Consider the following 27,057-nt stretch of genomic DNA (forward strand, 5'->3'; position numbering starts at 1 on the left):
TAAAGAACAGTTTCCAAGACACAGCCCTCATTTAATGTGCAAATAAAATGTTCTTTAGTGCTCTTGTCGTCATTGCTAATGATCAGATGTGATGTGCCACCAGGCTGTCATGTTATCCACACCTGGAGTCTGGAGATTGAATCTATTTGTTCTGCTGAAGTTTATGAATGATTCTTCAATAAATCCCTGTTGCCAAGGCTTATCACGCTCACTTCCCCTCACAGCTAATACCATAACCAAACATGGATTACAATTCCCAAGCTGAAAAGCCTTGGATGCATTTGGGGAAAGGCTGTCAAACAGCTGCTGCACAATTAGTGGCAACACTTTCCTGTCTTTTGCCTTAAAAGGATATGCAACACTGCATCCTTATTTAGCTCTTTTACATTTTTCTTAAAAAAAAATGGCTGTTTGCTCGAAATCTGTAGGGGTCACACATTCAAGAAGCAGTCAGGTAATAATAACCCTGGCTAATGGACTGCAGCTTTTAGATGGAAGAGTGAATGTTCTTCTCTCATGTAACTTTAAAACAGGGTCACAGAGATGGACAGCAGGTTCGTACTTTGACCCTCTTGGTATTTAGGTGTGACGCATGGATTCTTGGGGAATTTTAGCAAAGGCGGTCCTGAGACCGACTCTCCATAGTCTCTTTTAAGCTGAGCTGGACCAGTGGGCTGAGCTCTCTCTGGATAATAGGGCTTTTCCACAGTCTACAAACAGCTCTGTAAAGATTCCCCATGAGCCTCTGAGCCCTGGGAGATTTACGGCTTTGTGCAACACCTTCATTACTGGAGTAGTATAAATTCTAACCATTATTACAAATTCATTTCAAGTTCAGAGGAAAAACCTAAAAAATAAGAGCAATAAAGGAGAATAACATAAGAAAGATGTGGGATATTTGATTATACATCACACTGATGGTGCGACAAACGAATAATGCTTTGTATTGAACAGCGGATGATAAATACAACATACCCCTGAGGAAGACACCATGAATTGCACTTTGTAACATTTTCCTTTATCACTCCTGTCATTTGTTTGAATGTTTGCGTGTGTGGCTTTGCCTATCCAGAGATCCCTACAAGGATAAAATAAAACCTGAAATTACCAACATTGTCTTAAACCTATAAAGCCTCCTGGGGCCGGTTGCATAAACCACTTAGACTAGTCTTAAAATTTAAGACACTTATGTTTTTCTTGAAGAGTGGTCCTAATTTTTTAAAGTCTGTTACATAAAAAGGTAGATTGGTGTAATTTGAATTGGAAAAATAACATTGATTACCCCTTGGTTAACTGCAAGTTGGTCAAACTAGTTCTTAAGACACAGTCTTAATATAGTGACTAAGTTTATGCAACTGGGCCCTGTATAATATCTGATACGCAAAGGCCTCTAAATTGTCAACATAATCAAAGCTTTGCTGAAAAACCATACAATCTACTACATGCCTTCTTTCATCTGATTGATAGTTTATATTTTTTTAACAAGTAAAGGGGCTCTTAATATAATTCTAAAAACGTCCACCTTCAGGTCTTTTCGCTCTGAAGTTCTCTATTGTTAGTAATATTTCAAGATGAACACTTACTAGACTGAAGCAACTTAGGTTTACTTGATTTCCAGCAGTCATTTAAAAAAAAAAAAAAATCATGTTAGAATGTATCAAATATGATTCATCAAGCTTGTATTGAATTACATTATATGTTTTGCCCCCCGCAGTAAAAACGGCAAAGCTTTGATCAGAAACTAAGCATTTAAATATCTTTATAAAGACATATTGTTGGGAGATAGAATGATATTTAGCTGATATTTATATGCATTTTATGTAAGTTGTCTGCTATAATGTTATAAAATCTGATTGATTTGCACAAGCTTTCAGAATTTCATCTTATGTTTTGGCCATATAAATATCAGCAACTGCAATATTTTTGCTCAGTTTAGGCCTCTGAATAAAATTTAGGTTTTTTTTTTTTCCCTCCTCAAGTATGAGCTCTTTATTCTCCTATATCATACTATGAACCAAAAAAAAAAAGCCTAATGCATAAAATTTTCTAAAAAAAATTTCTATTCTTAATTTTCTGACAATTATTTAAAGGGTTAGTTCACCCAAAAATGAAAATTCTGTCATTTATTACTCACCCTCGTGCTGTTTTACACCCGTGAGACCTTCGTTGATCTTCGGAACACAAATTAAGATATTTTTGTTGAAATCTGATGGCTCTGTGAGGCCTCCATAGCCAGCAATGACATTTCCTCTCTCAAGATCCATAAAGGTACTAAAAACATATTTAAATCAGTTCATGTGAGTACAGTGGTTCAATATTAATATTATAAAGCGACGAGAACATTTTTGGTGCGCCAAAAAAACAAAATAATGACTTATTTAGTGATGGCCAATTTCAAAACACTGCTTCAGGAAGCTTCGAAGTGTTATGAATCTTTTGTGTCAAACCGCCAAACTGGTGAAATCACGTGACTTTGGCGCTCCGAATATTCTCGTTGCATTATAATATTAATATTGAACCACTGTACTCACATGAACTGATTTAAATATGTTTTTAGTACCTTTATGGATCTTGAGAGAGGAAATGTCATTGCTCCCAGGCCTCACGGAGCCATCGGATTTCAACAAAAATATCTTAATTTGTGTTCCGAAGATTAACGAAGGTCTTACGGGTGTGGAACGGCATGAGGGTGAGTGATTAATGACAGAATTTTCATTTTTGGATTAACTAACCCTTTAATGTAAGGTTTTAAGGTTAATGAAAAATGCAAAAGGATTTATAAAAGGATTGAGGGATGGCTTTAGGATTAAGGCATAGAAATATCATTAGTATAAAAATCAGTAAAAACAAAAAAACAAACAAAAAAAACAAACAGTATAAGTCAATGAAAAAATGTCTGTGTGTGTGTATTAACCTTTGCTTTGTTTGCTATTTCTAAGGTTTAATCCACATTTAAACCTCTTCTGAAACCCTCCACAGGTAGGAAACTTCGAGGGAGGGATTTTGCAGATGCGTTACCCTGTATGGCCCCGTTATGGCAGCTTTCTGGAGCCCGTGTCAGACAACCGCCACCTGACCGTAGCCACGCTAGAGGAGAGGCCTTTTGTCATCGTGGAGAGTGTTGATCCTGCCACGGGCACCTGTGTTCGCAATACAGTGCCCTGTCGTCGGCAGTCCAACCGGACTGAAAGGTACACCTGTGAATGTGACTTCAAAAGGTCAACATCTGTGGCTGTCGTTTATGAAGATATTCATCAAATGGGTTTGTTTATGAGACCAATAACTAGACAATTTCATAAAGAGCGCAGTCTCCGCATTACATCATCCTCTCTCTGCTGCACATGCAAATGTACTATTTGGTTACATTGATCTTTAAAATGAATTGTCTCTTATTAAGGGGAGCAATAAAGAGTGTCCACTGGATGGATTGTACCTAGTACAGGGATAATAGGTACCCATTAATAATTATAAAATAAGCAGCAGCAACCTTTTCACTTTCTAGAATGAGTCACCATACAAACACAAACAAGAAACCGAGAAAGAGTTTTACTAAACTTTTGGTGGAGATGTTTAACATTTAATATTAAGACAATCTCTACCACATTCTGCCTACAGTATGTACCACTGTTTTGTATAATATTTGCCAGCTTTTTCTGATATTAAAATGCAAAGCTGAAAAAAAAAACAGACGGCTAATTAAAAAGGAAAGTCTAATAAACTCTACGCAAAACTGGCAAACATCCTCATTTAGCAATATGCCATGAGAGTCACTTAGCATATGCAACTTGTTACAGTACAGCAAGCCTATTATTATTGGGATGTTGCATTTGTGAGCTTGTAGAGAGTTCAAAATGCAGGTAATTACAGTACCTTATTAGAGTACGCTAATATTTAAAGGGGTTGTTCACCCTTATAATAAAAGAAAAGAAAAAAATGGTTATTTGTATGACTTCTGTGCAAGAATCTTAATCTCATGCACCACAGCTATTACACTTCAAAAATGAAAACATGTTAAATTGAGAAATAATATGATTGGAGTCAGTAAGTTCAGAGGAATGATTTACCGATCTTGTTCACGAGTGCAACTCTTTGACTTAATGAACTGGTCGCAGCAGTTCTCAAGTTAACAGCTCACTGGAGGTGAAGATTATTAGAGAATACCAAAATAAATGTAGGTCTGTTCCTTAGAAAGCTATCATATGAGATCTGAAGACTTGAAATGTACTGTAAAAAATATTTTCATGATTTGGTATTATAACATTTTTTCTTTTGTTAAATCAACTTAGATAATTAATGTAGTTCAGATAACATAATATTTTGAGTTTCTGTTGATTAAACCAATCGCCTTCATTGTATCAACTCAAATTTTTAATTTCAATGAACTGAAATTTGAATGATTCGAAACAAATGATTCGTTAAGCTTCATGAAGCAGTGTTTTGAAAGCGCACATCACTAGATATTGTGGAATAAAGTCGTTATTTTGTCATTTTTGGCGCACAAAAAGTATTCTCGTCACTTTATAATATTAAAGTTGAACCACTGTAGTCACATGAACTGTTTTAAATAAGTTTTTAGTAGCTTTATGGGCATTGAAAAGGGGCCTCACTTTGATTTTATCAAAAACATCTAAATTTGTGAAGATGAACGAAGGTCTTACGGGTATGGAATGACATGATGGTGAGTAATAAATGACATAATTTTCATTTTTGGGTGAACCAACCCTTTAAGGCAACCAGGTAACTTACTTTTTCAAGTTAAACCAACAATTCTTTTACAGTGTGGCTTCTTTAGTGTGTTTTTTTTTTTTATATATATATTTTGTAACAAGGTTAGAACCATTGTTGTATGGAAAAAGTGTAATGGTTCTTCAAATGTTTTCAAAAAAATCCATATGGGTTTAGAAATGTTCCCAGATTTTTGAAGACCCAGTCCTGCCATAAGATAGAAAATGACTGAAATAAGATGAAAGTACTAAAATTAAAAGGTAATTTGAGTGATTTGTCATAGACCCATGAATGCAAGAATATCACTAATACTGTTAAGGATTTTGTGTAGAAATAATGTAATACATATATATATATATATATATATATATATATATATATATATATATATATATATATATATAATTTATATGAGATCCAACATACATTTAGTAACAAGTTGAGATGGGCTTAGTTACATATGTTGGCCATAATTAAAACCGACTGAGTCTTGTTTAGTAGCTATGTACTCTACCTCTTTTATGAAAATATCACCTTATAGCAAAAGACTTATTTAATAGGATTTTTTTTGTCTTTCTATGAGACACAATTTAAGCACCTTGGAGGTTCCCAAACTCGACTACTAAATTTTAGTGCTCCCGTTAAATGCCATCAAGTCTTCATTTACCAGAGGGCTTAATGATTTAAACAGAAGCTCATTGGATTGAAGACCCCAAACCTATTATTAGGAATTGTTTTTCTCATTCCAGCAATTAATCCCTCAACCCTCCGCCCTAGGCATAAACTTGCAATTTAAAATCTGTGACTCCTTGATCACAGTAATTTGCTTTCCTCTGTAGTTGGAATTCCTAGACGTGAACAGTAAAATAGTGTAATTCCAAAAGTTTTGTCTTTGATTCCCTCAGGTAAATGAAAGCAGGTTCAGTGAATTGTGTAGCTCTGGAGGTAACACATGCTGAGTGAGGAGTGTGTCATACCCAAAGAGAGAGAGAGAGAGAGATGACAGGCTCATTATGGCTCCATGCTGAGGGGAGAGAGTGTAAATAAATCATAAAGCAGAGTAATCACCCCTTGGGGAGCGTGTGATGGCTGAAGGGGAAACAATGATCAATAACCGTAATGGTGACGTTCTGCTCTGGGCCCATCACACACCTTCATGCTAATTGCCACCCATGTTCAGAAAGTTCTGGAAAGTGTGACAACTGCTTTTAATTGGGCCTGCGGGTAACAATTGGCATTTCATGTTTGAGTGAATTTATGGATTTATTATATAATGATTCCCAATTCTTGTCTACACAAGTGTTTTACATATGTTAATTAGTCATTCATACAAATTTTAAAACCATTATTTAGGATTTGGCATTAAGTAAGTGTATACCAAATTATGGTTGGAAAGACTGGGGTTTGTTGTCACAAACACTTTATGAGGTTTTGAGTCAAAAGTCCAATTACACAAACACGTTTCCTCCAGCACTGGCTTTGTAAATTGGTTTCAAACAGTTAAATAATTCTCTCCGTAAAGTTCTTTAAACCCTCCTTCAAAAAAGGTAGACATAGTTTTGTCATAATATATCACTTCCATACATTAAGGCATGATTCAGCTATTTAATATTGTCCCAAATGTTTAATTGTTTTACATAGAATTAATCTGGTGGCAAAATCAATAGTTTATTTTTGTTATTTCTTGAACTACATAATTGTTTTAATATTTAAAAATAAACTGTAAATATAATTTATTCTATTTTTATTATTCTATTCTATATTTATTCTAATTTATACATTTAGGATAATATACATATACAGTTTACTACTGTTAAAAAGTTTGAGGTCAGTAAAAGAAATTAATACTTTTGTTCAAGGACACATTAAAGGCGCCCTAGATTCAAAAATTTAATTTACCTCGGCATAGTTGAATAACAAGAGTTCAGTACATGGAAATGACATACAGTGAGTCTCAAACTCCATTGTTTCCTCCTTCTTATATAAATCTCATTTGTTTAAAAGACCTCCGAAGAACAGGCGAATCTCAACATAACACAGACTGTTACGTAAAAGTCGGGGTGTACGCCCCCAATATTTGTATATGCCAGTTTATGATCGAGGCATTACACAAGGGCAGCCAGTATTAACGTCTGGATAAAAGGCATTAGACAAGGGCAGAACGTCTGGATCTGTGCTCAGCTGAATCATCAGACTAGGTAAGCAAGCAAGAACAATAGCGAAAAATGGCAGATGGAGCAATAATAACTGACATGATTCATGATAACATGATATTTTTATTCTAAATGTTTCGTTAGCATGTTGCTAATGTATTGTTAAATGTGGTTAAAGTTACCATCGTTTCTTACTGTATTCACGGAGACAAGAGAGCCATCGCTATTTTCATTTTTAAACACTTGCAGTCTGTATAATTCATAAACACAACTTCATTCTTTATAAATCTCTCCAACAGTGTAGCATTAGCCGTTAGCCACGGAGCACTATCAAACTCATTCAGAATCAATGTAAACATCAAAATAAACACTGTACTTAGGCGATTAGACATGCTGCATGACGAACACTTTGTAAAGGTCCATTTTGAGGGTTATATTAACTGCTTGAACTTTTTTTATGTTGTTTAAGGCAAGCGCGAGCTCTTGGGGCGTGGAGCACCAGATTTAAAGGGCCACACACCCTGAATCGGCTCATTTCTAATTATGCCCCAAAATAGGCCGTTAAAAATGGGGTATTTTGAGCTGAAACTTCACAGACACATTCAGGGGACACCTTAGACTTATATTACATCTTTTAAAAAAAAGTTCTAGGGCACCTTTAAATTGATCAAAAGTAAAAACTTTTATATTGTGTCAAAATCAATTTTGTTCCTTTGAACTTTATATTCATCAGTGAATTCAGAATTAATTTCCACAAAAATATTAAACAGCATGATAATAAGAATTGATAATAAGAATAACACCAAATCAGCATATTGAATGATGATCATGTGACACTGAAGACTGGAGTAATGGCTGCTGAAAATTCAGCTTTGCCATCACAGGAATAAATCACATTTAAAAATATATTAAAATAGAAAACAATTATTTTAAATTGTAATATTATTTAATTTTTTTCTGTATTTTTGGGGGGAAAGTCAGCATAAGAGACATTAAAACATTAAAAAAATCTTACAGAACCCAAACATATAGTGACATCTAGGCGTCCCCTATATATGATACTCTTTCTAAATGTCAGCAGCACTAGAGAATCCACTGCGGTCACTGGCATTTATGATGCCATGCATATCAAGGTCAGCAGACTGTGGCACTAATGCAGCGCTGTATTTGGATATGAAATGCATTAGTCTACCACAACCAGATCGATGTGCTACACCCATTTCTGCAATAGATAGGTCAAGCCACTGTACATCTCTCATTCATCAGTTTCACAATAACTGACTGTACGCCAATGATAACAAAGATCCATACGACTCAATGTACTGTAATTAACTTTGTTTAAAGGAGAAATAATTGATTGGCACTCCCTAGACAGCAAGTGTATCTGTGTCCATTATACCAGGAAACTGATACACTTTGTCCGTCTGTCCCTTGTGCTGTGTGTGTTTGTTTGTGTGTGTGTGTGTGTTTGACTGATTAAACATCTCATCCTCAATACACAGCCCACTTAACCCAAACCGCCAGCACCATTTCCAGGTGGTGAGACAGGCTAGAAAAGAGACAGGCTTGTTTATGTTATGTCCAGATCGCTTGCAGAGGTAGACTCTCATCCTTCCAAACACTTCATTTGTCTTTCTTTGTTATGGTTGCTGCCAGTGCCGCACACCCTGCATTGCCGGCCCTCCGCCCCAAGTCCACTCCCCGTACAGCTCATTACGCAGGAGGTCTGGGGGAGGTTAGAGGTGATGTATCATTATTGCTCTCAGAGTTTCTCTGCTCAGTGCCTCCAGCATCTAATGGTTAATGGAGGCCATCGCCTTTTTCCAAACATTTTATTGTGAATGATCACAACCAAGCAGTGCGTGTCGGTAGATTCTGGGTTTTTAAATCGCAGCAGTTTGCTGAAGAGAGCAGTGTTTATCTTCTTATATGTGGTTATTGATATGAGTAAACATTATTATATAGGCTATTCATTGTTCTTTTCAGGTTAATAAGAAAGAAAAGCCCTCATGTTCAGCCTAGGAAAATTTGTTTTCAGATATTATTAAAAATGTTAAAAGCAACGTGCAAAAACAAGAGGGAACCAATGAAGTATTAATAACTTATTATGTTGTGGTCAATGAATGTTTTTTCCAGTGAGCTTTTTTCCAAATAATTTTGTCAGATTAATATCTTAACCAAGATTAGTGTTTTGTTCCCATTCAGTCAGTCACGTTCGATGTTATGTTTCCCAGGCGAGACCCCATTACGTCAGTATCGACGCAATGGGGGGAACGGTCACCATGATTTTGTGTGCAAAGACCTTAAAACATGTTCCTGGATCAACATATTTTGTTGATCCTGAAACAACATTCCTGTCCAAAAATTTTGTCTTAACTCTGTTCCTACCCCTAAACCTAATCCTACCCATAACTTATCCCTAAAATCAGAGGGGAAAGATAGGTGAATAACATTGATGTAGAAGCACCTAACCCTGGTTGTAAGCCTAAACTTGACATAAACGGTAAACTTGTCGCTTAAATCTAATTGGTTGATTGGAATGTTGTTCCAGGATCAACAAAGATGTTGATCCAGGATCAACAAAGATGTTGATCCAAGAACAAGTTGTACTTGGTGAAATCACATTCACCTTCAGGGAACGGGGGGTTACAATAGTAACCTAGATGTTCTTCTCTCATATTTGAAATAATTTCCTCTTATTTTGATGGTTTTATCAAACTTGTAGGGTCATTAAAAACAAATATCCCCTCTGGACATTACTTTTAGCCACTAATGTAGATGCCATTTTACCTAGACCATACTAAGTCTTCTTCTTCATAATCATTTATGGCAACACAGATCATTTCTTCTCTCCATATTTAAGTGTATATTATTCCGGTTATAATTAATTAGTCTTTCTGTCAGTAATCTTTCTATCAGATGTGTGTCACACCATATTTTTTGTCCTAGAACCATGTGCTTTGATCCTCTTCACCAAATGTTCAATGGGAGCATGTAAATCTTAATCTTTTTAACTATGGTTCCTAAATGGGTTAAATGAAATTTAGTTACCCAACATAAAGTTCTGCCATTATTTAAAACCTATATGATTTTCTTCAGCAGATATTTTGATGACTGTTTTTCATGTATTTACATTCAAGCTTCAAATAGTACACAAAAGCACCCTATTGTAACATAAAAGTGGTCCGAAATGACATATGATGATCCATTTTTGACAAATTCTCACATAAAGCTATCATTTGACTTCAGGATGCTTGAAATGTAGCATACAAGTTGCTTGGAACAATTTTTCATTTTGGGGTTAACTATTAAACTTGTTAAACTAAATGTTTCATATATTTTTTTTATGTGCAGTGTAACCGGTCACAATGAGCCTTACATCAAACTCTGCTGCAAAGGCTTCTGCATAGACATCCTAAAGAAGCTCTCACGCACCATCAAGTTTTCATATGACCTTTATCTGGTAACCAATGGGAAACATGGCAAGATGGTCCGTGGCGTCTGGAATGGGATGATTGGAGAGGTATGAAATGGCACATTTTCTGTCTCTCTCTCTCTCTTTCTCACATAAACGCACTCACACTTCAAACATGTCAACAGTTCAGAGCTCATGGGAAAAGAGCTAAATTAACATCTGAGAATATAAAAATAAAACGGCTTACAGCGTGATACAAAAAAATAAATCGGCTTCCTATGACAGTGTCAACGCGTTTTTTCCTAACATTACTCACACCCTGTTTTCTTTCTGTATTTAACATATCTCCATAAACCTCCAAATATTGCAGCTAAAGTTGTTAAGAGCATTCATGGAGCATAACTGGCTTTAAAAGCGACACATTCCATCCTGTGACCTCCTGCTGCGTGTAGTGTCACTTAATCCGGTGGTTTAGTGTCTTCCACAGCTGCTGATCACTTCATCGGTTTTCATCACCTGCATCTGCTCACACGCTGATGAGTTTAAAGATAGCAAACCCTCGCTCCACATACAAGGCTTAAATGCTTTTCTCACATTGTGAGGGAAATAGATCATTAAATGAGATAAATAATTATTATATAATAGCAAGACAGATATTCCGGGGCTGACTTGAGTGTGATATAAGGAATTTTCATTCATGAGCCTGATTGCGGGTGACGGCAAAACAAATCTGTCAACAATGATTTGCGATGTTAGCGATTTGCAAAGCTGTGTAATGACAGACCTAGTGGTTCATGTCCATTTCCGATCCTTGAAGAAATTGGAATCTGGAAACCAGAGGCTAATAATAGCCACAGTCTTAAAGGGTTAGTTCACCCAAAAATGAAAGTTCTGTTATTAATTACTCACCCTCATGTCGTTCCACACCTGTAAGACCTTTGTTCATCTTCGGAACACAATTAAGATATTTTTAATGAAATCTGAGAGCTTCCTGGCCTCCAATAGGACTGCAACGTTATTACCACTTTCAAGGCCCAGAAAGTAAATACAGTGTTAAAATAGTCCATGTAACTACAGTGGTTCAACCTTAATGTTATGAAGCAATGAGAATACATTTGTGCACAAAAATAACAAATTTATTCAACAATTTCTTCTCTTCCATGTCAGTCTCCAACACAGTGCAGCGCTTCCGTTTTCTACGTCAGAACGCTGGCTCATTATTGGCTGGCTCCTGCGTCAGCATCACACACATGTGTCGTGCTGCTCATGTGTCCAGCGTCGGCCAATAATGAGTTGGTGTACTGACGTAGAACCCGGAAGCACTGCACTGTGTTTACTACAAGAACAGCGTAGGAGAATGACATGGAAGAGAAGAAATTGTTGAATAAAGTCATTATTTTTGTTTGTTTTTTTGCACACAAAAATTATACTTGTCACATCATAACATTAAGGTTGAACCACTGTAGTCACATGGACTATTTTAACAATGTCTTTACTACCTTTCTGGGCCTTGAATAGTAATAACTTTGCAGTCTATCGGAGGCCAGAAAGCTCATGGATTTCATCAAAAATATCTTAATTTGTGTTCTGAAGATGAACGAAGGTCTTATGGCTTTGGAACGACATGAGGGTGAGTAATTAATGACAGAAATGTGTCTACTTCTCTAGAATATAGTATATAAAGGCAGTACTGTATATCAAATGAGTAGTAAGTATGAATACGCAGTATGCAAAAAATACTCGTATGACCTACTCTTTCCACTGAGATTCTGAAGTGCACATCCACTGGACAATTTACTATCCCACAAGACCATGTTAGAGTGGTTATTATTGTGAATGGTGGGAAACAGCAAAGGTATAGGTCACAAGACAGCATCAACATGGCGTATAGTATGTCAGGATTGTATTCATGCTACACACATGCATACTTATAGAAATTACTTTCTTAATGGCATAGAAATAAGTTCTTCATTGAGTGTAAAACTTAATTTTCAATGTTCACCCTGAAATTGCATGACATCATTTGTGGGCAAGTCCCGTCTCATGGTTCACTGGGGCCTTCATTATTTTGCTATGCCTCCGATGACTGCTCTAAAGTTTTCACTCACTTTCTCCTTGTTCAAGGTCTTCTACAAGCGTGCAGATATGGCAATTGGCTCTCTTACCATCAATGAGGAGCGGTCAGAGATTGTTGACTTTTCAGTGCCATTTGTGGAGACTGGGATTAGTGTTATGGTGGCCAGAAGCAATGGAACAGTCTCACCTTCTGCCTTCCTGGGTGAGAAGTCATCATTATCCCTCCATTTGCAAGGACACCCTCACACAGTATATGAGAGATGTGTGCAGGCGGTTTAGACTAGAATGTGATTAGATTAAAATTGTATGTCTTTGTTGGATTAAATGGAGAATAAATCCTAGACAGGACAAACATTTTCTACTAAATCACCAGCTCTGCACACAAACAAAGGCATTTTGACTCTGCTAAACATTGGGTAATTGCACAGCATTTACATCACAAACAAAAACACTAAGTAGTTATGTTCAAGATCTTAATCAGTTAATCAGCTGATTTTTGGTCTTACTCTCTGTCTTGCAGAGCCTTACAGTCCAGCCGTGTGGGTTATGATGTTCGTAATGTGCCTGACTGTTGTGGCAGTCACCGTGTTCGTCTTTGAGTACTTCAGCCCTGTTGGGTACAACCGGAGCCTTGTTAGTGCCAAAGGTCAGCCTTGGTTTTTCTAACAGTCTTTTCTCTATCAGGCACAAAGCTAGGAGAGGAAGAATAGTTGTGGAAGCAGCCTAATCAATCCACATAAACCGAGCTGACAGGGTGTGTACTTGTCTCCTAGTGTAAAAGGTCATTTTTCTGAGGTTTAATTAACGTTTGTCGCTTTGCTAATTTGACTTTGATTGATTGCTTGGCTTTTCTGTGGCTGTGTGTGAGATACAAGAACCACATTAAGAACTGATGTCAAGGTGGAACTAGGAAAGAATTTCTTTGCCCATGTAGACTGATCTGTGACTAATTCAATCAAAGTGGCTAAAAGAACATCTGTTATAAAGGATGTGCATGTGTATATTATAGAAATAATTAACTAATTTAAATATATATACACACTAATGTTCGAAAGTTTTTGCATGAAGTCTCTTATGGCACCCAGGCTGCATAACTTGCAGTAAAACACTAATATTGTGAAATATTTTTGCAATTCAAATATTTAAAATGAGTTTTCTATTTTAATTTCTTCTATTTTATTTATTTTGTACATACTATAAATGTATCTCATTTATAGCCCCTGGGGGTCCAACATTCACCATTGGGAAGTCTGTCTGGCTCCTGTGGGGAATCGTCTTCAACAACTCAGTTCCTATTGAAAACCCCAAAGGCACGACCAGCAAAATTATGGTCCTGGTTTGGGCTTTCTTTGCTGTCATCTTCCTCGCCAGCTACACAGCCAATTTAGCTGCCTTCATGATCCAAGAGCAGTACATTGACACTGTGTCTGGACTTAGTGACAAAAAGGTGAGTTGTAATTGTAAATGAGCTGTATGACAGTGGTGTTGTATTTGGATACCTTTTGATGTGTTTTTCTTTGTGTAAGAGCAAATGTTGCAGAAACAAAATGAGTTCTGGGAGAAAGCTGAAATGAAAGGTCACACCTGATGCGCATATTTTGTTAAATATTCAAGAAGATTTTAAAATTAAACCTGAAATATCATACTGTGAAGATCTTTCAACTTTTTTTAGGGGCTAGGCAAGGCCAGGCAATTTGTTCGCATCAATGAATGAAGAAAATTCAGCATCACGACAAAAGTTTAATTTAAATATCAGTAAACTAGCACCTTTCAAAGATCACTGATACTCATGTCTCAAAGGCAATCTAATGATTACTAATATTTTTGTTCATTCATTTTCATAAATTAATGAAACAAATGAAAACACTATAATTAATGAAAATACTGTAAGTGACAGAAATCCATACAATTATGCAAATTAGATATTAATTGGACATTAGGAAAGAACAAAAACAAATTAATCTTTCATAGATAAAAAAACAAAACAAAAAAAAAAACACACACACACGAGAGCTTGGAGCCATGCTAATATATGCTAGCAGCAACATAATATAGTAGCGTTAAAGAATACACACTTCTGAGTCCCGCATTTATATGTAGATGTCGCTTCCGAAATTTTTCAGTGTGTAATTGGCCGTTGGTCCTCTTAGCAGTTAATGAGAGGATTCACAAGCGTGCAGAAATAAGCACTGAACAAAAAAAACCTCTGGTGTTTGAAGCGGTAAGTGGATAAAACACCTCTGATTGGCCATTGCATTCAAGAGATCGACAAACATGTCTGTGATTGGCTACATTTCTCACCGCTGCAAAACATGTTGTAAATAGAAACATTTGAGGGTGCTTTCTTTTTTAGGGTGTTTAGAATTTGACTATTATCAAACATTAATTGGCCTAAGTGTTGCGGATCCACAGTTGAAGACCGTTGGTCTAATATGGTCACTCAGAGCAAATTACTTTATCCCTTCTGTGCATTGTGTAAAATGAGTCAACTCTTGTCCAAATGCAAGAATCAGTAAGGATAAAAATAAAAAAAGATTTCCTTTTCCAAGGTCACTACTACCTGGGCTTTTCTGTGTAAAGTCCATGTAATCTGTGTGGATCTACACTGTTAAGGTTAAGACGCAACCTGCTTCAGCTAAACAATTGAAATGTAATTTATTCCTTTTTGTTCCAGTTTCAAAAACCCCAGGAACATTATCCTCCTTTTCGCTTCGGGACAGTCCCAAACGGCAGCACCGAGAGGAACATTCGAAGCAATTACCCCGACATGCACACCCACATGATAAAGTACAACCAGAAGGGAGTGGAAGAAGCTCTCAACAGCCTCAAGACAGGGTGTGCTTTAGCAATAACATTTTATGTGTCTGGCTATGTGGAAGAGTTTTGAACGCTAACAAAAAAGTGCTATGGTAGTACCGTTTGCATGGTATTTTCAAGTCGCTTCAAAGAATATCATGGTACTACCATAGGACATGTCCAAAAACATGGTACTTTTCTGTTAGTGAGATGTTTGGTTAATAATCTGTATCCATTGGTCATTATATATGCATCATTTAGAAGCAATTTTGTTAGATCTAAGGGTCACTGAAACACTGGTGGGAAACAGTCAAGCATAAATAATGTATCGTCCACCATTTGTCAAGGAAAAAGGGAGTATAAATTAACAAGAGCTAATTATTTACTTGACATAATTATGTGTAATTACTAAAGCCATTTGCCTTGGGCTCATTTCTGTCCTCTGTGTAGGAAGTTGGATGCCTTCATATATGATGCAGCAGTTCTTAATTATATGGCTGGCAAGGACGAGGGCTGCAAGCTGGTCACTATTGGTAGTGGGAAGGTGTTTGCTACCACAGGCTACGGCATTGCTCTGCAGAAGGACTCCCGCTGGAAGCGCCCCATAGACCTGGCTCTACTCCAGTTCCTGGGAGATGGTAAATTGCACTTGGGGGACCGGAACTGGTCCACACTTAATATCCTCTGCCCCAGCATGGAAGCTATAACATTCCCCTCTTACTGTAAAAAAGCTCAATATGCTGAGAATTGAGAGGTTATGAAATGTCAGTGCAAACTGCAGGCATAAGAAAACCTTCACTGAACAGTAGACACTGGCTCTGTTCTCAAACTAGTGAGCTACCTTGCTGCCTACATTTTATTTATTCATTTATTTTTCCCCACTGATTTTTTTCCCTGCTCATCACAATGTATTCTTAACCCTGAAGGATACATGCAATATTGGCCAAACTAGGAAGTTACTTTTTGGGAATATCCTTCATTATCACAAATAATGTTTTAATATTATGTCTATGTTGGCAGCTTACTAGGTTTTGGAGAAGAGCACATGTGTGGTTCTTGTAGTATCCACTTGTTTCAGTCATAGTTGAGCAGTCTTTGACTGCCGCTGTTTCTGGCATTGTTCCTGACCCTGTTTCCTTTCATGCAGGGGACACACAGAGACTGGAAACAGTATGGCTGTCTGGAATATGTCAGAATGAGAAAAACGAGGTCATGAGCTCTAAACTAGACATAGACAACATGGCAGGTGTTTTCTACATGTTGCTCGTGGCCATGGGCCTCAGCCTGCTGGTCTTTGCTTGGGAACATCTACTTTACTGGAAACTGAGGCACTCTGTCCACAAGTCTGATCACTTAGACTTTCTACTGGCCATCAGCAGGGTAAGATTGCCTTTCTAATTTACATTTCATTATTTAGTCTTTTAGATTCAGATAATTAGGGCTAGGTATCATACTATTTTGCACTGGTAAAATATTTTTACCCAGCCCAAATCATAATGCACGGTCTGTTGTATTTAGGCTACTAAAAGGGATATTTGGGTAAATTAATATAAAATATGAACTTCTATAAGCACATTATTTGGTCAAATTAATCAAATAATTCACCATAAGGAGGCACATTAAACTTTGACATGAAACAATGAACTGATCTTTGTCTCTTACAAAAACATCATCTGGTCCATTAATCATTATAATGGCGAAAAATACTGCCGTGACACGAATTAATCTACTGAAACGTCCACATAATAAAATTTCTCTGTAGGAATACATAGTCACTATTCACTTTACATTTCAGGGCATATACAGCTGCTTTAATGGCGTTGAAGACATTGGCAGATCTACCAGCATACAGAATCCAGATATCACCGCCAATTACGCCCAGGCCAACATGCTGAAAATGCTGCAGACAGCCAAGGACATTGTCTCCTCAGCCAAAGTGGAGAACTCATTGGATAACGCCACCAAGACCATTGAGAACTGGAGCAGACACAGCGGCAGCCTCCCAGCGCGTATCCCACTCGTGACAACAACTGAAAAAGTCCCTGGTCACTTCTCATATTTTACTAACATCACGGAGAACCACATACCTCACATGCAGCGTTCCATAACTCCACCTTTCACGCAACACACCAAAACCAGTAGCCCACAACCGATGGTAAACCACAGAGTCTTAACACGGCCCACTCCTCTTCGCTACACACTTCCCGCCAGGACCAGGGGTTTCTACGACGGTATGCTTCCTGTATCCAGTCTGAGTACACCTCATCTAGCCATGCATGATCCTCCACCCGACCTGGCCCATCCTGGTTCTTCCTTTGTTCCATATAGAGACATCTACACCGAACACCACAAGTCTTGTCACAATGATTTCTCAGATGCCGTCAGGAGGAAAAAGAGACCCCAAAATCTCTTGGTGGAGTCCATGGATCTCAGGGGGCTTCACGATTATAAAGACCAATCAACGTGTCATACCGAAGCAAACAGTTTTGCTGAAAACCATCTATCCTCGTCCTTCGGTGAAAATCCGTTCGTAGTGGCGGACACAGCTTGTAATTCCTGTGTCAAAACACACTTTGACCCTGCATTCGATGACATACCGTTAATAGGGAAAAGGAAGCTTCATCGCAGACCGTCGTTCCTGAAAGCCACTTGGGGCCCCGACAGAGTCCGGTTCCCGGGTGACAGACCCGGTGCCGCAGCCTCCTCACGAGTAGCTATACCTGACCTGTTCCCATGTGTGGACGTACATGGACGGGTGAGGAACACCATGTGTTACGCCCAACCGATGGATCACACCTACCTTCACGCCTTCCGGCGAAACACTAGGAAAAGTCAGAAGCTGAGACACAGCCAGTCCACCAGGCTTCCCACCTACAAGGAGGCGATTTTCCACAACGTGGCAGCTGTCAGGAGGGCGTCCAGCTTGGTGCATAGACCCTACTCCTACCCAGAGCTGCCAATCTACCAGAGCCCGCTGTCATATGGACCAGCTGAATTATGCAACATCTTCCCCTGTATGGGACATCCCAGTGACAGTGTATATGGAGGGTATAGGGCACCCACACACCTACAGGATGACCATCTAGTGCCTGTTCCAGGCAGCAGGGTGGTTCATAGCAGCCCTGTTGTGCCCATGACATGGGGCAGAATTTCCAGTTTGGAATCAGAAGTGTGAACTTGTCCTTCCATGTGCCAAATATGAACTATTTGGCCCACAAGCTTCTACTGACCAATAAAATTACTTCGCCTTTAACACGAGCAGAAACACAAACCATGTTACTGGGTTTCATTTGTTTTGGTTTTGTTATACTTATTTAAAATTAATTTAATTTTTTATTCATTTTTTTAAAGTGCAATAATGTAATAATTGAGGGACGTATTTAAGGAAACCGTCAAATGCCATCCTAAATTTTGAATGAATGAATTAATTAATGGACATGTAGAACTGTAAATGATTAGCCGTTCTTATCTCTTTAGTCCACAAAATGCAATATATTGCTATATGTATTGGACTGGATGAAAGATTTTTTCTTCAAAGGTTGTAGTAGAGAAGTCAAACTGAGACACTAAACTATACGAAGTGTTCATTTTGAAGTACATTTGGTATTATACACTATGTAATTCTCTATGATACTGAATTTTGTAAACACTTAAGACATATTGTCCGATATTTTTTATTTTAAACAGCAGGGCTATATAAGTGGATATTTCAGGCTCTAACATTCCCTTTCTGTTCAATGTTCAATCTCCTCTCGCTCTCACTCTCTCACTCTGCTGTGAGCGGGCTTTTGAAGAAGAGCAAATTGAATGGTACTCTAATATTAGCATCATCAAGGATCTTCACACTTTAATAAATTACAAAGGACCATCAGTTAGTCCTTTGTAACTGCTGTCTTCTTTAGATGGCTGACGGATATAACTCTTTGAACACTGCCTTTTATATGCAGAGCCACAGCATATTTTAGTCCGCTTTTAACAGGGATTGGCTGTTTGCAGTTGCGACACGACGGAAAGAAGCGTCCAAAAAAAAAAAGTCTGCTGACACCCATAAGATCAGGTTTAGGGTAGAGTTTTGCTGTTGCCATTGGATGACTGCTACCAAGTCTGTTTGACCTGCATACTGAACCTCACATACCCATGAGGAAATCTGTCTGTGCCTCAAAATAAACTTGTGATGCTCTAGAGTGTGAAAAAGCGAGAGAAGGATGGTGCAACGGATGGAAAAGAAGAGAAACTAGGAAATGAGAAACCACACTTCCTTCATTTGGGATTTAAGCTACAATATCTGAATGTTTATGAGCTCATGAGGCTCATTTGAGGTTGTCATGAGTGTCTCATTAAAGCAACTCTGTGGAGTGATTATACAGGAGGACGTGTTACCAAAAAGTGTCCTTTACTCTAGGATTTCATTATGTCGGCTGTCTCCACCGTACGGCGTTCTCGCGACGCCCAAGGTGACCTAGGCTGGGGTAATTATGCTGTAAGGCTTTTGTTATCTCCCGATAAGGAGCCCTCTTTTCAAGCGCTGAGTGAGGAGCATTTCACAATCTAAACATCGAGAAACTTTACATTTTTTCATCACAAGCCTTTCTTTGTTATTGCCATATTACAGTTCATAGCACGGCAGCAGTGATTTAATCTTCAACACCGCCAGCGTGCACAGATAGATTTATGTACCACAGGATAATTTTACTTTTTTTCATAATGTTTCTCCCAGTTCTGTGACTGACATCAAAAAAGAGGCCTGCTGCAGAACGACACACTTTTCATTTTCATAAAAAAACCAAGCATGAGGAGAGGCAGGCTAAAGCCATCATCATCATCATCATCATCCCAGCAAAGTCTTATTTCTTTGTGTTCCTGAAAAGCGTATTATTGAATGATCTTGCGAGTTGATAAATGATTCAATGCATGCATATAAAAACATCAAGGGAGTCTGGGGATCGTCCTCTGGAAGAAATAAGCAGCAATATATCAACGCCACAGGTAGCTGTGGTGAAAAATGAAATGCATTTAAATTCAAGGGGGCCTAGTCTCATCCAGCTTTGAGAAAGATGCAATGGAATGACGAGGCAGACGTGTGTTTTCTAAACATTAATAATTCACATGTTCATTTGAATCTGTCTAATCATTTTAAAGATTTGCTTGCAATTCAGCCTCCTCGGAATCGCCCAGGGCATGTATTTCCACTCAAGTGGTAAAAAGAGCAGTGTTTTTACTGTTTATATTAGACTTAACACTGATAAAAAAAAAAAAATGGTGTAGAAACAACTTGCACTCAGAAATTGCTAGTAAATTTCACAAACAATTACAAAGAAACATTGAAATAAACACAAAATTTCGAAGTAGAAAGAATGAAATAGTATTTTCTTTACAGTGTATTGTCACAGTGCCATTATAGAAAGAATGAGAAATGGAAAGGACTAGACAGAAAGAGGAAAGGAAATGCACACATTTACAGACATGCTCACAATAAAACAATTACTCACATCTCCACTGTCACGCCTTCATATCATTGCATTTCTCTGAAGCATCATTTCAGGGCTGCAAATTGTCCCAGATGCTGCTGGTCACCTTGAGCCAAGGGCTTCACAGCCTGGCGGGAGAGGCGAAAGGCGATGGAGAAAGACACCACAGAGAGGCTGGCAGTCTGAAATTCCATCAATTAACAACCGAACAGGCTAATAAACGAGAATAACTCACTGCCCGCAAAAAACACTGAGCAACTGAAAATATATATACTTTTTATACTCTGTGTTCTGTTGCAAACCTATTGGTACGGTATTGAATGTGGTTACAACATGGATGATGTAAGTTAATGTAGGTTACCACACAATCACAAGTACATTGTCTGCACTGAGCTTATCCAAATCAAATGAGGCGATTTTTATCAAGTTGCTAGCACAATGTTAATTAACCTATATGAGTATTGCGTGTACTATGCTGTTCTGTGTGTTTTATCTCATCGAAGAGTAGCAGTGATATCAGGAATCCAGGGTCTGTCCTAATCTATCAAATCTATAATTAAAGCTGTAACTAAGCGTTGCACATTAAAGTGAATTATAAAAAAAAAATACATTGTTATTAATTTTAATCACTACTTGGAAATGGGTTCCAATAGTATAATCAATAGGTTTTTTTTTTGTTTTTTTTTTTTTTTGTTTTTTAACTGGTTGATGGTTATTTCGTTGTTTTGTAAAAGTTTACATCTGTTCATTGGGTCTAGCTCTCAAAATGTTTTATGTTCTGACTGTCATATCATACTCATGGAGAGACCTAGTGCTCACTGTTTTAATTAAAGGAACCCTGTGCTGTGTGAATTAATAGTTCCCAACCTTTGTACTTTATCATCTGTTCTAGCTCTCGTCTCTGCTCAAAGGGATCTCATGATACGACAGTGGGTCATAAACGTTCATTTCTAACTGAACCAATTTACTGCCTTCACCCCAATCCTGCCGAGCCTTCAGCCTGAGCTCACCGGAGAGGTTGTGGGGTTATTATCTTTGGTTAACCACCCCTTTTGAGATGGCTCTGTCGAATCAAAGGAACGTGCCACTGTTTTTTATTTAAAAGCGCTCATGGTGCGGCGTTTCGAATGACAGCTCTGTAATAATAAAGGGATGTTCTCGTCATTGGAGGCTGGTTATCTTTGTCTCTCCGTAATTAGACAGGCTGTGGCTGATCTTAAAGGACAGACACTTTGAGATATCTAACATCACAGAAAAATAGAAAGTTTTAGATTTAACATACATTTAACTAAAGTATGTTATGGCTTGAACAATATATGGATGGTTTAAAATGAGAATGTTGATAGTGGTGAAAACTAAAGTGATATTTCAGTTCTACTGTTTGCAACCATTCTGAAATTGCCAGAGGTTCTATCTTTAGATTGAGTTCAAAATGTGTTGGCGAAGACCAATTTCACCTTGTGTCAGGAACAGCTTGACTAGGGCCATATATAAGCAATAGATCATCGGTTGTATGGGCAGCAGAGAATGAAGCAATATAGGATGTAGAGAAATGGATATACTTGTGTTTTTGCCTCCGGACATAGAATCGAACATATGGATGAACAGCAAAGTCTTAAACTTTTTTCATTTCAAGTACACTCAAAAGTAATGTTTCTTCTGGTTTGTTAATTTTTTTTTTATTGAAATAAGCTAATGCATCAAATAATTTTTTTGTTACAATGTTGTTTAGAAAACTACTGTTTAAAAATACTTTACATAATTAAATTATACATGTGTATGATTTAAATATGTATATATAGTACAGTCCAAAAGTTTGGAACCACTAAGATTTTTAATGTTTTTAAAAGAAGTTTCGTCTGCTCACCAAGGCTACATTTATTTAATTAAAAATACGGTAAAAAACAGTAATATTGTGAAATCTTATTACAATTTAAAATAACTGTTTTCTATTTGAATATATTTGACAAAGTAATTTATTCCTGTGATGCAAAGCTGAATTTTCATTATCATTACTCCAGTCTTCAGTGTCACATGATCCTTCAGAAATCATTCTAATATGATGATCTGCTGCTCAAGAAACATTTAATGTGTACAATTGTACAAAATATTTGTGTACAATATTTTTTTTCAGGATTATTTGATGAATAGAAAGTTCAAAAGAACAGTATTTATCTGAAATCTAATATTTTGTAACATTATAAATGTCTTTACTGCCACTTTTGATTGATTTCATGCATCCTTGCTGAATAAAAGTATTCATTTCTTTAATTTCTTTTCAAAAAAATAAAAATTCTTACTGACCCCAAACCTTTAAACGGTAGTGTATAATGCTACAGAAGCTTCGTATTTCAGATAAATGCTGTTCTTTTGAACTTTCTATTCATCAAGGAATCCTGAAAAAAAAAAGTACACAACTGTTTACAACATTGAAAATAATCATAAATGTTTCTTGAGCAGCAAATCAGCATATTAGAATGATTTCTGAAGGATCATGTGACACTGAAGACTGGAGTAACGATGCTGAAAATTCAGCTTTGCATCACAGGAATAAATTACTTTGTCAAATATATTTAAATAGTACACAGTTATTTTAAATTGTAGTAATATTTCACAATATTACTGTTTTTACTGTATTTTTTATTAAATAAATGTAGCCTTGGTGAGCAGACGAAACTTCTTTTAAAAACATTAAAAATCTTAGTGGTTCCAAACTTTTGGACTGTACTGTATATATATATATATATATATATATTTGCCTCCGGACATGGAATTGAACATGAAGAGGTAAGTCTGAAACTGTTTTAATTTTTTTCCCCCTTAAAACGTACTCATGACAGCAGCAATGTGCTTTTTTTTTTTTTCCTTTTTTTTAAATTACAGGTTTATAATTGTCAGCATTGGTTGAAACAAAGGACGAAAAGTTTGTTGTTTTAATGACAAAAACACACAAGAATCACTTGCAACAGGAAAAGAGCAACCATCATAGATGAAAATGGACCAAGAACAGAACAAACTTAGGGTTTAAGGATGCATTTTACACTACAATGATATACTAAAAACAGAAACGTTTTTTCTTTGCTTTTTATTTGTGTGTGTGTGTGTGTGTGTGTGTGTGTGTGTGTGTGTGTATAGACTTCAAAATGATCCCAGTTCAAAGAGAAAATGACAAAAAACGCTGTATTATTCATGCCAAGCCAGTAGATGGCGATGTCACTTTGTAAAGAAACACTATGTGCCTATAGACCTTATGTAGCCCCGCCCCTTTTCAGCGTTGCGCTCGTTGTCTTTTGACTTCCGGTTTGTATTTCCACAGCGATCTTACATTTATGAATGAACTGCTCGTTTTAAAATCTTCCCGATCTACTGGCATTTGTTAAGACATATGCTTTAAACATAACAATGCTCATGATAACTTTCATTAACTCTACAAGTAAATCCACTTAACCAACTAATTATTCTTTGACAGCAATGCCATAGAAATGTACAGAGCTACCACAAAACGGAAGTTCAAAGACAATTTCATAAAGATGGCGGCGTGCTAGTTTCTCTGGTAAATAAGGTCTATAGGCTAAACACATAATGCGCATGATGTCACTGTTTTCAAAAATTTGCATTTTTGTAGTTTACAAGGAGACAATCAGTACAATTTTCAAAAACTTGCACTTTGAAACCCGTTTTCAAGAGTTTTTTTAAATGCGTATTCAGGCCCCCAAAATGCTGTTGTTGTGTAAATGAACGGCCAAAACACATAAGAGGTTTTCAGTTGAAAATGGTGTCATGTAAACGGCCCCTAAATAGCACAAGTCAAACTAATCAAACTGAAAAACAGGTGTGCATGATAATCAAATCAATGAGAAACCACAGAAACAAACTGAATCAGGAAACTGAACTAAAACACGTGACAAACCCACCACAAACAAACACAGATAACCCTTTACAATAATTAAATTACCCACATTTATAAATTAAATGTGTAAATTAAGTATACTTTACAGTACATATTTAAATATTTAATCCAAATGTAAATAGAATTTAAATATATTAAAAAAGTAGTATTTTACTCAAGCGATTTGTGTTGGGTTGACATCATTTGTTCTGAGTAAGAAATAAAGACAGTTAACACTTAACATTCTACTTGTTACATTGTAAATATATATATATATATATATATATTGGGGTTGGGGGGGACATTCTGTCTCAAATTATGATGGGCAAATGTCAGTGTGTATTCCTGTCAAAAGGTTAAAGTAAACCCGGCCTGAATAAATCCTGCATTGTTTATCATTGTTCATTTTGTCCTTCCAAGGTGACAGCCCCAGCAGTTGGCCATGGCTCATAACATGGCAGCAAATTAACATCCCCTAGGTTGCCATGCCATAGGCCCATGGTATGAGTGAGACTACACTTTAGCAGCTTGCCAGTAAGCACTTGGATACATATTCATTTCTAATTAAGAAGGGCTTGAGTTTGAACCACCAACTGAGTTTACAATAAAAGCCTTTCTTTAAGCAGCAAACGCATTTACTCACCCTTGTGCCATTCCAAACCTCATGTGAAAGAAATGAGAAATATTGTAAAATATCCTGGCACCACCCCGCCATTCCGGCAATCCATGTTTTCACTGTTATATGGTAGAGGGCACTATTGCATGGAATCTTGTTTCTGCCACTGAATTAAAAAATAAAAATACGACTTTTTAACCAACAATTCTGACTTTTTCTCTCACAATCGATTTTATTTTCTTCTCAGAATTGCATGATATAAAGTCGCAACTGTGATTTATAAAGTCAGAATTGTGAGATAAAAGGTTGCAATTGCGAGTTATAAAGTCAGAACTACGATATAAACTCGCAATTCTGAGAAAGTCAGGACTATAACTGCAAATGCGAGTTTATATCTCACAATTCTGAGAAAACAATTCAGAATTGAATGAAAAAAAGTCAGAATTGCGAGATATAAACTCGTAATGGCGTGAAAAAAATCAAAACGGCAAGTTTATATCTCACAATTCTGAAAAAAAAGGTCAGAATTGCGAGATGTAAATTCACAATTGTGATGAAAAAAAGTCAGAATTGTGAGCTAAAAAGTCGCAACTATCTATTCTGTGGCTGAAAAAAAAATCAAAAAAAGCTTCCATACTATTATGCAACTTTTGAAACAGTTCAGAATCTCCAGGTCTAAAAACAAGCAAAGAATAAGTAGAAACAAGCGATATGTAAGCGAATGTAAGCGAATATAACAGAATATAGGTCAAAACTGCCTAACATTATTCTACGTTTTGATCGTTCTGAATCTGATCCAGTCTTTGAAAAAAAAAAAAAGATATTTTCTCAGCTTTCTGTTTAAAATGTTACTTTTAAATGAAACTGCTGGCAGGGAAAGAGTTAATTCATTATTTCCTAAGACTTCTGAATCCATACAACATTGTATTATGATCAGACCTAAATTTCAATCATTATTCACTTGTGATCCATTCATCTCCATTCATTTACAGTACAAATGGTGATGTCACTTTGACATCAATATCCCTTTAAAAAAAAAAAAAAAGAAACTGCAGACAGCCTTGTCTAATATGAGGATGCATTTCTTTCACACTTAATTTAAACCTTGTGGCTGGAAGAAGGAATGAGTGACTGAAATACTAAATAACATGTGAGACACTAGGGGTGGAAACAAGAAACCCACAGCACATCTATTGAGAGGGTCTTAATTTCTAGAGTCACAGAGACGACTCGGCTGTCCTAAAGGAAATCAGTTTTAGAGGCTGGATCCATTATAGTGTCCAGCACTGCCTATTGTAGAAATTATCTATGAAATCAAGGCAGGTCATCCATGTCCTTGACAGAACAAAAGCAGTATAACCCTTGGTCCATACATATCCATCTCTCTGATAACAGAAGGCTGTAATGGATTTTGCTATATTTTTTTAAATTAGGATCGTATAATGTCCTGTTGTACCTGTACGTGGCCTGAAGGAGTCATATTAATATGTAGGGTAATTTCCTCACCATAGCATCTGCATTCAATCTTAACACTTATATTACTCTCAGGACAAAAAATATAGCGCTATTAAAAAGTCCAAGACATAAGCAGGGAATTTTTCTTACTAACATATACAGTGTGCGTGTATAGTAACTGTTTCTGACTATAGATTTAGAGCAATTAAAGTCAAGTTTTCAGACTGAAATATGATGCTGAATGCAAGATATTACAAAGGATTTGTTTACACGAAAATGTTTGACATTCTAATGCTGTAATTTGTCAAGAATTATCATCTTGTAGTCTGATGAAAGAGTTAGTCAACCACTAAGAAACACATGCAGTGCCAGTAAAATAAATTCAATTTATTATTCAAAGCATAGAAATGGGTTTCTGCTGTCCCATTTTATCAGCTGGTCAGGATGATGTTCCTAATGAACCA

The 27,057-nt window shown here is 36.8% G+C and overlaps 1 protein-coding gene across 1 annotated transcript in view; it reads left to right on the forward strand.

The window, feature by feature from the left end:
• Nucleotides 1–18,340, forward strand: part of grin2cb (glutamate receptor, ionotropic, N-methyl D-aspartate 2Cb) — a 51,381-nt gene extending 33,041 nt beyond the window's left edge. The window contains exons 5-13 of the mRNA XM_067369283.1: nt 2,980–3,191; nt 10,233–10,401; nt 12,418–12,571; nt 12,890–13,015; nt 13,587–13,816; nt 15,044–15,204; nt 15,616–15,803; nt 16,313–16,545; nt 16,961–18,340. Of these exons, the coding sequence (XP_067225384.1) occupies nt 2,980–3,191; nt 10,233–10,401; nt 12,418–12,571; nt 12,890–13,015; nt 13,587–13,816; nt 15,044–15,204; nt 15,616–15,803; nt 16,313–16,545; nt 16,961–18,340 (2,853 nt within the window). The remainder of the gene's footprint in view (nt 1–2,979; nt 3,192–10,232; nt 10,402–12,417; nt 12,572–12,889; nt 13,016–13,586; nt 13,817–15,043; nt 15,205–15,615; nt 15,804–16,312; nt 16,546–16,960) is intronic.
• Nucleotides 18,341–27,057: the final 8,717 nt, after the last annotated feature.

The sequence above is a fragment of the Chanodichthys erythropterus genome, chromosome 19 (assembly GCF_024489055.1).
Source record: "Chanodichthys erythropterus isolate Z2021 chromosome 19, ASM2448905v1, whole genome shotgun sequence".
Lineage (NCBI taxonomy): Eukaryota > Metazoa > Chordata > Actinopteri > Cypriniformes > Xenocyprididae > Chanodichthys > Chanodichthys erythropterus.